Source organism: Chiloscyllium punctatum, chromosome 3 (genome assembly GCF_047496795.1).
Source record: "Chiloscyllium punctatum isolate Juve2018m chromosome 3, sChiPun1.3, whole genome shotgun sequence".
In the NCBI taxonomy this organism is placed as follows: domain Eukaryota; kingdom Metazoa; phylum Chordata; class Chondrichthyes; order Orectolobiformes; family Hemiscylliidae; genus Chiloscyllium; species Chiloscyllium punctatum.
The window spans coordinates 73,063,334-73,076,330 of record NC_092741.1 but is presented as its reverse complement, the minus strand read 5'-3'; the positions used below and the strand labels follow the sequence as shown (position 1 = coordinate 73,076,330).

The window sequence follows — 12,997 nt, the reverse complement described above, 5'->3', positions numbered from 1 at the left end:
TTCTAAGTGATATTGTGTAAAGTAGCACTGAGTGAGTTTGCCTCACATAATCTGTACTGATTGCCAATGGAGATTTGTTTCTTATTATAGTTTTCTCTCTTGTCCTACTTGTGCATTGTGCACCTCTACCCCCTTAAAACAGAAATTACCACATTTTAGAATAAAACGTTAAGAAAGGCGAGTAACAACTCCTCCCGAAAATAAAGGGAAGGTGGCAGAGTTCATTGTCTGGAGATACATGAGAAAATAAGTTCACTAGGATGTAGACCCTAAGCTGTTATACTACAGCAAGTGACCATAAATAAAGTCTATTGTTAGTTGTTTAAGATATGGGTTGGGCAGGTGAGTCATAAAACCAAATACTGTAATATTCTCACTTAGTATGTGGTCAGATGTTGATCTCCCAGTGGAGACAGGAATTGAGACATGAAATGCTGATCATTTGTTTTACTGGGGAGAAAAGTTCTCACCTTTGTTATTTTTATGTGTCATTTTCTTGGCTCAGGAAGGTCTTAGGTTTGAAATGTCCACACGTTTTGGAAGTTAGGATCACAACTAGGATATCTGCCTCCCTCCACTATCTGTGTGTGCTACTGTGTGTTTTGGAAACTTGATAAAATACATAACCATCAAATGATCAAATGAATTGTAGAAGATAGTTAAGAGGAGTCAGAAACATTCCAGCAGTCAATTATTGAAAGTTTGACACATGTTAAATATCCCTATTTATCATTATTACATGTTGTATTTCAATGTAGATGTGTTTTTTTAACAGTAATTGATCTGTGAACTTTGTTCTACAAAAGTAAGTTGGCCAATACATTGATCAGAATTATTAAAGTGTTAACAGACATTATAGTACTTTTCCTAATGACTAAAGCATTCAAACCTGGAGATGTATTATAGAAAACCCAACTGTCATGATTTAGATTATGATCAAAATGTTCAGATATCCTTTACTTTATTTAAAAAAAAGCTTGTTTTAAATGAATCACAGAATCACTACAATGCAAAAAGAGGCCATTCAGCCCATTGAGTCTGAACCAACCCTCCAAAGAGCATCCCAGCCAGACCCAGCACTGCACCCTATCCCTGTATCCCCACATTTACCATGGCTAACCCACTTAGTCTGCATATCGCTGGGCACTATCATAGCAATTTAATATGGCCAATCCACCTAACCTGCATGGTGGAAACTGGAGAAGTCACTAGAAACCCACACAGCCATGGGGAAAATGTGTGAACTGCAAACGGATAAAAGAAAATCCAACAAATTGACCCATCCAATTGATTGAGTGGTAATTGGCTTTGAACTTGAAAAAAAAATCATCAGCTCATTTTTCAGGTTCTTTCAGTTCAAGAGGTTCTGGGCTTGAACTGATTTGATACTTGTGGCCATTATAAATACTTAACTCAGTTTCATAACCTGGTGAAATACTGAGCTCACACAGCTGCTCAGGGGGGCTCCTGGCATTTTTAGAGTTTGCAACAACCCATTCTGATTAAATCTCTGAAACATGGTTGCTTTCTTACACAACTTAATTTGGATGGGTTTTTGAATAGGAGGGGTTATGTCACAGGCACTGCAGGTTAATTTTTCCATAAGAACAAATACTTGTTTTTTAATTAGACAGTGAAAGGTGTAGTTTATTTTCACCTGAATCCACTGCTATTTCAGCACCTCAGGTCTGTACCTAGTGGATTTGGTACACTCACAGAATCAGAGTCATACAGCACAAAAACAGGCCCTTCAGTCCAACTCATCCATGCTGACCAGAATTCCCAACCTGACCTAGTTCCATTTGACATGTATTTGGCACATATCCCTCTAAACCTTTCCAATTCATATATACATCCGAATGCCTTTTAAATGTAATTGTACTCGCCCTCACCATTTCTTCTGGCAACTCATTCCATGCATGTAAGACCTTGAGAAAACAATTTTGGCTATTCACCCTATTCAGGCCCCTCAAGAAGGTTACCCTTCAGTATCTGATGCTCCAGGGAAAAAACGTCCCAGCCTATTCAGCGTCTCCCTGCAGCTCAAACTTCTCCAGTGCCAGCAACAAGCTTTAAATATTTTTTGCACCCTCTGAAGTTTAACAACATCCTTCCGATAGAAGGGGGACCAGAATTGTACACAATATTCCAAAAGTGGCTTTATCAATGTCCTGTACTGCCACAACATAATGACTCAACTCCTCTACTCAATGTTCTAATCAGTGAAGTCAGTAACTCATACTCCTCCCACGTTGCCTTGCAGCTTGCAAACTCCACAATGGATTTGAAAATCCCCAGAACAAACCAGTTATGAGTTGGATGTGCATTTCAGGCCCAATAAGGAGTCCACAAACACAAGAGGAAATTCTGCTCATGGAGATTCAGCAAAGATAATTCTCAACAGCAGTAGGATGTGGTCCTGGCTGATTTTCGCCGTCATAAACAGAATGAGCATTTTACTCCGATTAAGATGAACCAGTTTGCATAAGCCTGCGATAAAAGTTTGAACTTCGCTTCTGAATGGCTCCACGGCTCTTTCAAATAAATCTTCGTGCCATCAGACGTAATAACCGAGTACATAGGTTTCAGGTCTGAGTCAAATCAACAACGTAATGGATGTCTTTGAATACAAATCTAACATTAAGCATTGGAAACAGCCTTAAATGTTTAGCTTGGAGGGTTTAAGGGTCAGTACAATGTGGATCATATTTATTGATGAGCCCGTGCAGCCCTCACCTTTTCATAGTACTTGATTTCATATGCTGTGATGACTCCATTGGGATGCTCTGGTTCCTTCCAGGAGAGATTGACAGTCCTCTGCTGTACTTTATCCTTCACTACGCCACTAACCTGCGAGGGAGCTGTTTGGACAAGCAACGTTAATAATTACTAGAAAAACTCAATCCAAGACTGAAATCAAAACCAATCAGCCACATATCCCTGCAGCTTCAGTAAAACACTTCCTTATGACTTCATTTGAGGCTCTTATGAATATTCAAATCAGAGCTTGTTAATGTTGATAGGCATAATAGAAATTTAAATTAAAGCACAAATATGGGCAGATTATTATTTTGTACTGAGGTGAATAAAACCATGATGTAGTCTAGAGAGAAATTTATGTAAATTTATTAAAATTCAAACAACAAAAATACCTGGGGATTATTGTTGTAGGAAAGAGGAGAGGCCAGGATTATTTCTCTGAAATATGTTTTTCTTTCTGCACAATTAAATTTCCATCGCAAAATTGCCCAACAGCTAAAACTGATTTTTTTAAAATTCTAGGGTTCTTTCTGACTTGTTCAAATAATTAGTCATAACGGCAACACATTTGTGATTTTTATGAAGTACATGGCATGATTATCCATGCGTGAGCTTGATTTGTGCATTTTTTAAAAATGAAAGTTCTGGAATTTTTTGTTGGCTAAAAACAATGCCTTTAACAGAACTGTTTATCAAGGAAGAATAATGCTGTTTGGACCTCGCTTATAGTGACTGGTGGGTGAGTGGCAGGACTTCTCTTACCCTGAATCCCCTGATGGGTATTTTTGTGAAGGACTTGCATTGTGTTCTCAAGACAAAAAAACAGAAAATATTGTGAATTTAGCAAAATTCTCAAAAAGAGATATAAGTGGCTATCACCCATTTAAGTTGCAGTAGGTGGTCAGAAAAGCTATTTTCAAATTTAGTTATAACATTTTTAACATTAGGAAGTAAGAGTTAGAACTGAGGTAATTTTCAAAAGCTATTTAACTGTTGCAATTTAACTCTTACCTCCTTTATGAATTTTTGTTGTTGCAATCTTCAGTAAAATAGCATATTAACCATCTTCTGCATAAAAATGTCATTACTTCAAGAAATCAAACTGTATTTTGCTCTAAATACAATTCTAATTTTATGCTGTACCATGCAAGGGCTCTCATAATATTGAATGAACCGCAGCATAAATGGTGGCAATGAGCAAGGTATATTTTTCTCACATGTTGCAATGCTATTTATAAAATTATTTTGAATGTATTATGTGCAGTAGAATAGAAAAAAAGAGGGATAAAGGTGGAGAGAAAAACATAAAAAGGTTGAAACAAATGTAAAAATAATGTTTTACAAAAGGACTAAGGCATATTTTTATCAGAGAGAAAAAAAGTTAACTGGGTTATTTTTATTTGTTGTGAGAAAGGCAACAAGAGATTTACAGCCTTTACTTAATACCTTGGCTTTAATGTAATATTTTGCCATGGCTTATTCACTCTTTGTCCATACTAACATATCATAGCAGATACCACATGTAGGATTTGCTAACCACTCCGATGAAAAGTGACACATAAAATCCCATGTCAATGTCACTCCATCTTCTGGAATCAGATTTTATGCAGAATTGGTACTTCATGCAAAAAAAACTATTACAGCACAAGACAAGATATTTTGTACAAACCAAAATCTTTTGCAAAGGAGAAAAACAGGACACACGTTTTACATTATTTTGAGTTTCTAAGAACTTCTTTCCAATGCAATAGGGAATTTAATAGCTCTTTCGAACATAGATTGCCCAAATTTTTCTAAAAAATCTTATAATCTACTGTACTGCACTATCTCATAACAATGCCTCTCAAAACACCGCTACTGGAGAACATCAACTGGGAATTCCTAAAAAAAGGCTTTGTTAATTTTACAAAATCTTTTCTGTGCTTTACCCTTGATTTAACAGCACCTATGTGCCCCAATTGTTAAGAGGATATCCCAGGGTTATTTAAGGATCAAAATTATTCCCAGATTATCACACATCCTCCCTTCCGCTTTATCCTTCCCACCACCTCCCATGTCAATGGAACCCTCATGGGTGGATAAGTTAATTTCCATTGTTTAAAGTGCTGTCATCCACTCTTGTGGCAGCTATCAATTTTCTGCCAAAAAGGATTATGAATTGATGACTCACAACGCTGTTAAATTCATGTCCTATGAAAAAGAAAAGGTGGCAATGACAGAGACTCCTTGCTGTAATTGCAAGGGTTTCTGCCAATTACTTCTTCGCTTGTTTACATCATTGATGGGATTGTTCGCAGAAGCATTCACAAGGACAGTGAAAGAAAAAGAGTTTTCAATGTTGATTCTACAGTTTAATAATAATTAATCTAGCTATTTCCTTCAGAAATAATGAAAATCTAAAGGATTCCATAAAAATTCATTTTGGACTTCAGAGGATATTGTCACAGACTTTATTCATTCCTTTTACAGTCAGTGTTGAAATAAAAGAGGTATGTTTTTGTGCACATACCCAGGGTTTCTCAATTAAAATAATTCTAGCAGCAAGCTATCAAGAGTTTTAAAGCAAAGAAGATTATTTGTTTATCCTAAAAATAGCAAAATATTTATTTTATCTGTATTTGTAGATGGGATGTGGACATCACTGGCTAGGCCAGCATTTATTGCCCATCCCGAGTTGCCTAAAGGGTAGTTAAAAAACAACTACATTACTGAGGATGTGGAGTCACATGGAGGGAAGACCAGTTAAGAACAGCGGATTTCCTTCCCTGAAACCTGTGAGCTAGATGGGATTTTACAACATCTATAGCAACTTTTTCACGCAGAGGGTGGTGTGTGTATGGAAGTAACTGTCAGAGGAGGTAGTGGACGCTGGTACAATTATAACATTTAAAAGGCATCTGGATGAGAATATAAATAGGAAGGGTTTAGAGGATATGAGCCAAATGCTGGCAAATGGGACTAGATTATTATCGAATATAACTGGTTGTGGTCAACATCAGACTAGCTTTTTTATTCTAGAATTTAATTGCACTCAAATTTCACCATTTTCCAGATTGAATGTAAACCCGTATCCCTAGAGCTTCAGTGTAGGGTTCTGGATAATTAACGGCCTGTCCACTCACTTCTCTCATGCATGTTCTCACACACAAGCATTAGACACTGGTGAAGGTGATATACTGCAGCAACTCATGTAAGGTACAGTGTTAGCAATCCTAGCTCAGAGCCAGGAGGTTGGGGTTCAATTCCCAACTGCTCCAGCGGTGTGTGACACCATTTATGAGCAGGTTAACTAGAAAATAGAAATAAGCTCCTGTGGCATAGCAGTAGTGTCTATACCTCAAGGGTTAAAGGAAGGCAGGAAAGTGAGGATGAGGAACAAATGAGCCATTATCAAATGGTGGAGCAGACTCAATGGGCCAAACAAACAAATTCTGCTCTAATTATCTTATGGTCTCTCAGCCAGGGGGGTCCAAATTCAAGTAGATGGTAGTCTGTATATGTGAAGCTAATTTGATGATATTTAATGGAACTGTGCAACTTCTAGATTATCTTAAGTTCAGAAAACATGGCCTTCTGAACATGTGACTTGCACAAGTTCAGATTTTCAAACAAAAGCGTGGTGCTTTGGCAGATTCCAATATCCTGCAATTATTGTTTAACATGATGAGATTCACCCAATTTATTTTGGATGCAGAAAATTTCCATAATACAAATGGGATATAGAAAGGGCCCATTCATATCTGTTGTATACACATTGACTTCTAATGTTTCATTTTGTCACAGATGAGACAGAGAATCTTGAAACAAAGAGATGTAAGAAATATGGACCGTGCATGCCCATTTTTTAGTTAGGAATTGGCTTGAGGCCTACTATTCTTTGAAACTCAAAAGATCACTTATTTGTCAGTGGCCATTTTAATTCACTAGTTGCATCCAGTTTAAACATATAACAGAATACATTATAGCTTACCATATACTGAAGCACAACAGTATGAAAAGAAATTGGTAATATCTCATAGGATTTTGCTATTACACCCTCAGACTTGAACACTAAATCAAGTTTGGTGCAGCAGATACATCATGGGAGAAATCAGTTTTCCTCACTGCCCTCCAATTGATATCAGTAAGTAACTGTCTTCAGTAAATGATGTCAATGGCTAGGTGGCAAGAAACTGTTGCGCACTGACATTGAAAAGCACTGGTCTGTGAAGATTTAATGAAAAGGATCCTTATTTATAAAATGAGACTCTAGAGCCTATAGTAAAGCAAATTCTAACTGGCTTCCAAAGTATGAAGGCATAAATCCCCTCAGATTATAAAGAAAATAAGTAAGTATAATAATATCCTCAAAATCCTCCTTTTGGATCTTGAAAATTGCTTTAAGAGGCATAGAACTAAGCAACTTCAATGTTTTAACATTACCAGGAAAACAACAAGCTCAGGATTATTTTTGATCGCATTATGTATAAAGACGGTAATGTGACTGGCTGAAACATTTGCTCCATTATTGTCCAAAATACAAGATCAGCAATGATCTTCAATTATTTTGCTTTAAAGTTTTTTTTTCCCTTTTTTATATGCTTTAAAAGTTGTACAACCAAAAGTGGTGCTTCTCTCTACATTTGAGTTCTTAGTCATTTGTGCTTGTGACAGCGCAATTGAATTTCCAGCCCTTCTGCACCGCCTCCCCCCCATTCCCCCCCCACCCCCACCCCCCACCCGGCCCCCAGTATAAGAATCACATAAACAAAAGTTTTGCCAGTCTAGTGCTTGCTCTTAAATGTCTTGTCCAGAGAAATGTTATTAATTTGGTTACTTTCTTGGAAACTACCACTGCTTTTTACATCTGCATCTCACTCAAGCAGTTCTCAAAATTAGCCGATAAAGTGGAATTCTGCTCCAATTAGCATTACACTACACAAATAATTACCAACATTATTTTGATTAAAAAGTAATAAAAAGAGCAACCGAACAATAGTTTGATTCCAAAGGTCCAATGGTCTTTGTGGGTTCTTTAATTTAATGTTTTAAAATAATAATTTCTGTGAATTTGCTCTGGAACTCAAGTGAAGCAAGCCAAACATCTGGGTTCATCTTTGTGCCTGATAGAAAGCATTGCAAGCACAGTGCTATTTTGCTTCTGCTGCATGTGTGGCTTGAATGTGTCTACAATGACAATATAAAAACAGACAATGGATAATTAACCAGGATCCCAGAACCCCATCTGCAATTAGAATAGAATGAGAATTAGAATACCCTTTATTGGCCAATACCATTTGGTACAAATTGTACAAATACCAATATATAAATCTGATGATGTTGACCTCAAACCTCCCTGTCAAATAATGTTTTCTTTTTGCCTCAAACCGCAACAAAATCACATTTCCTCGAAATGTGCTGTGGGATTGCAAGCGAGGTTTTGGAATGTGTTTAAAATCAGTACTTTAATCATCATTTTAACATCTTACCAGATTCGACAGGACTCACTCAAGCAGAGAAACACTTGACAGGTAACTGAGCAAGTCAGTGTAGCAGAAAATGGCTTAATTGTTATGCTTGTCCTAAACCATCTGTTTCCACAAAAAAAAACCCTCTGTGCCTGCACTGAGACATTAAGGAATGTGTTGGAGATCCTGGGTTCTCTATAATAGGTTAATCTGGTTAGTAAATGCTCTCTGTCTGGGCCCAGGCAGGAATACGTCATGAAAATGCCACTTGTGAGAATTGCAATGTTGATTCCAGCCCACAAGCTGACTCCTGAAGCAACACTGAGAACACCAGTTGATGCAATTGCCTGCTGCCAAGTATGTGTGTAGTGCAAAATGAGCTTCACTGGGCTCTCGTGAGGATTTCTGGTGCAGCATTCCACATATGGGAGGTCCACAGAATTGGAAGTCCTTTATTGAAATTACAAGCTTAATACATTTCAATTTACACAAATGGACCAGAAATAGATATCTCCAGGACGAGACCTTTTTCAGCAGGAATCCTTTTGAGTGTAACAAAATCCTGGAAGTTTCTAATTAAAAGCAATGATGGAACTTTCATGCAAGATGCATTTCGACACTACAATAATCAAAAATTGATCTATGTCTAGGGTGAGTAATTTGAACTGGAATGAATGAAAACCTTTCCATTTTTGGAACACTTCATCATGCCCCTCAGAAGTGTCTCAAAGTACTTCACAAACAACAAATTACGCTGTTTTGTATCATGTAGGTGGGATCGGATGAAAGGCCATGTAGCCCATACTGAAGGAATTCTGAGCTGGCGAAGTAAGCGCATTAACCGATACATTTAATATTGCGACTCTTTCTGCTGTGCATCATTGCTACCATGGTAAATGCCATAGTGACAATGCTGAGGCTCAGCTTGTTTGATTGAGGAAAAGCCACTTTTACATAATTACATCACATTTTATGAAAGTAAATAGAATTGGCTTATATACACCAGGGATTCAATACGTTATAGAGTCACAGAGTTGTTTTGGGTTGTCTCTCCTGAAATAAATACAAGGTTACTTACTGAAAATCAAATGAAAGGCAGTACAGTTTGTTAGTTTTGCACAAATTGAGTTTCAAAGCCTTGGCCTCACCTCCAGTTTCTGAAACTCAGTCAACCTTTTTTTTCTGATTCATTCATTGGATGTGGGTGTCACTGGTATCCTAACATTCATTGTCCATCTCTAACTGCCTAGAGGGCAGTTAAGAGTTCACCCATTGCTATGAGGATTGGAGTGACATGTAAGCCAGACTAGGTAAAGATAGTAGATTTCCTTCCCTAAAGGACATTAATGAAACAAAAGAGCTTTTACAACAATGGTTTCATGGTCTTAATGAGATCAGCTTTTTAATCCCAATTTTTACTGAACTTAAATTTCACCATCTGCCATGGCAAGATTTGAACCAAGCCCTCAGAGCATGGGGTCTGGCATTGCTAGCCTAGTGACATTACCACTATACCACTTCCTCCTTGACAATGCCATACAAACTGATGAAGTTCAGAGCCTGGCTGCAAACTTATCAATGCATGTCCTAATTCTCAAAATTAGTCTCAGATTTTTCTAAACTGCACTAGTCAACATTATGCTTTAGGTGAAAGTGAGGACTGCAAATGCTGGAGATCAGAGTCTAGATTAGAGTGGTGCTAGAAAAGCAGAGCAGGTCAGGCAGCATTCGAGGAGCAGGAAAATTGATGTTTCGGGCAAAAGCCCTTCAACATTAAGCTTTAGCCATTAATCTTAAATCTTGAAGTTTAACAGGCATAATCATGGCTATTTTAGCCTAATGCTATGAAAGGTTACATGACATGCTGAAGCTACATGAACCTGCAACAAAATATTAACATACAGTAAAGTTCAATCATCTCTTTCCTGGTTCAAATTTGGGAGATTGCCATTCTCTGGTGCAATGTCAAGACATTGCCATTGCCAATCAGAGTCCACTTGAACAGTTTCAATTTTAAACTGCTTGGAAGTTAAGTGTTCCCTGTCACATTTCTTATTGCATCAACCAGAGTCAATCAGTACCCTTTTCTTATGCATCATAAATTGTTATTCCCTTTCAGATTTGACATTCTTGCAATTCTATCCTGATGAAGACAAGATGAACAGTTTTAAAAGCATGTCTTTATTTTTCCATAAATATGAACATACATGTAACTTAACAGGAGTAGGCCATATTGCACTTTATGCCTGCCACCTAATACTACCCAAATAGTTTTTCACAATGCTGTTTAATTGTAAGGAAATGTAAAATATATGGTACACATTGAAAAAAACTATCGAGAAGTGAAGTTATTGCACATGGTTTTTAATCATTTTTCTTCCAAATCTTGTATTTGCCATTTTGAAAGAAAAATTATGTATCTGTTTAAAATATCTGGAATCTTAGCCCACAATAGGAACTGGGAACTGAGGTAAGTGTGCACAGTGGCTCAAACATCACACTTGAAGAGTGCAGGACAGCTTACAGTCCTGACTGCCTGCCTGGATTCAACTGCAGCACAGACTGCTATGAAGAGGGATCCTCCCCTATCTCTTAAACCCTTAGGGGTGGCCCAGCTATAAAGGCAATATTTTATTTTGAATTTGAGAAAACGTGGGCACCTGTCACAGAATCCTACTGTTCTTTTCCAGCTGAAGGGCTTTCTATTGGCCCTTAATCTTTGAGAGGCCACCAACATCACACTTAATTGGAAGACAAGGCTGCTTTCTGGTCACTGATCAACCAGCTCAAGAAATATCCTGACTATTTATCATTTGAGCTTAATGGCAAAACTCAGGGAAAGGAATAGCATGTGCGTGAGTTTTTAACATCAGTTCAAAGCAACACACCAAATTATTTCATGATTTTTCAATAAAGCATTGTGAACAATGAAATAGTTTTTTCTGCTTATAGAAAGAGATTGTTCTTGCTACTGGTAATGAGATTTAATAGGTTTTGTGTTCCAATTTCAATCGAGATAAAAACTCAATATGGGTCATGGAAGTAACAAAAATCTCAGTTCTTGCATAGTTCTTTATCTCAATAAACCTGTGATCTCAGAATGTACTCAAACAAAATCTCCTAAGCTGTTAACCAGTTGCTTCTTTTGAAGTCCTTGGGCATAGTTTTTCCACTCTAGAGTCAGTGGGAGAGGTGGCGAGAGGAATAATTACTAGGCAAGTTGACCTTGAAGTGATATTCATCCATTTCTTGCAACCTCACCAATTAGGTGTTGAGTGAGAGGTCATATTGGGGGCTGGGTGAAAGTCTACTTTCTTGGCTCTCCAACATTCAAGGCTTTTAAGTGGTCAATTCATGGTCAGTTTGGGGCCTGCACCCTTCACCTCCCTGATTATCTGCTTTCCCAATAGACAAGAAAAGTGGCTGGTTTTCTGACCTTATAATTGTGCTATTGCCTTCTGGGATGGAAGGGACATTTCCCCATTGTGGGAGGAAATGGATGGGGAGAAGGGTGCAGTGGGTCAGTGCCTGAAATTATTCCTTCACAGGAATATAGGAGCATATGAATTAGGAGCGGGAGTAGACAATTTAGCCCTTCAAGCCCACTCTGCAATCAAACAGGATCATTGCTGATCTTATCCTGGTCTCAACTGTACTTTCCTGCCTGCTCCCCATAGCCCTTTATCCTGCTTATCTTCAGAAACATATCAATTTCATTCTCAAATCTATTGATTGATTCTGCCTCCAATCATCTCTGTTACAGTGAGTTCCTCAGATTCACAACCCTTTGAGAGAAGTTGTTTCACCTCTTCTCGGTTTTGAACCTACCTCCTCTCATTCTACATCTGTGACTTCTTGTTCAAGACTGTTCCACAAGGGAGAACATTTGTTCAATGTCCAAATTTTCAATCCCCTTTAGCATTTTATATACGTCAAGCAGAACCCTCCACATTCTTCTGAACTCCAGTGAGTTCAGCCCAAGCTGTTCAACTGATCTGCATACGATAACTCTTTCATCCCTGGAATCAACCTGGTGAACCTCCTCTGAACTGTGTCCAGCTCCATCACATCCTTCATCAACTAAGGAGATCAAAACCTGAACAATATTCCAGTGTGCTCTCACCAATGCCTTATGTAATTGTAACAAGACTTCTTTACTTTTACAATCCAGTCCTTTTTCAATAAGTGCCAGGATTCCGTTTGCCTTCTTATTATATTCTACACCTGCACAGCCACCTTCTGTGATTCATGCACAAAGATGCTTAGATCCCTCTTTACTAATGCATTTTGAATCTGATTCCCATTTAAATAATTGTTTGCCCTTTCGTTTTTCCAGCTAAAGTGGACAACATCAAATTTATCAATATTATACTCCATTCTGGCCCATCCTCCTAGTCTATCAATATCTATCTATGAACTCTTTATCTCCTCATCACAGCCTGCTTTCCCACCTATTTTAGTATCAATAACCCACTACTCCCCCCGTCCATGACTCCAAACTGAGAGAAGCAAAAGACTTACCCTCTTGACTTAGATGCTAAAAAGAATCTTTACCAACAGAGCCCAGAAGTTGCTGACCCCTGACTGACCAGTAGCTTCTGCTTTGCCAGGACACCAGTGCTGGAGTTTGTGATATGCCAGGAATCTTGCTGATCAGCTCTTAATCTAATTGGCATGGGAAGCAGCAGGCTTTCTCACACAGGTGGCAATGAGTTAGTTACTGTGGTTTTGGCGGAGAAGAAACTCCAAATAAAAATTGTTGTGAATTGGGAGGTCTGGAGAACGTACTG

At 38.0% G+C, this 12,997-nt stretch overlaps 1 protein-coding gene across 4 annotated transcripts in view; it reads right to left on the bottom strand.

Moving 5' to 3' along the window:
- Positions 1–12,997, bottom strand: part of epha7 (eph receptor A7) — a 306,767-nt gene that overhangs the window by 58,642 nt on the left and 235,128 nt on the right. For all 4 annotated transcript variants that reach the window (XM_072555071.1, XM_072555079.1, XM_072555088.1 and 1 more), the window contains exon 6: positions 2,737–2,861. In XM_072555071.1, coding sequence (XP_072411172.1) covers positions 2,737–2,861 — 125 coding nt within the window. The remainder of the gene's footprint in view (positions 1–2,736; positions 2,862–12,997) is intronic.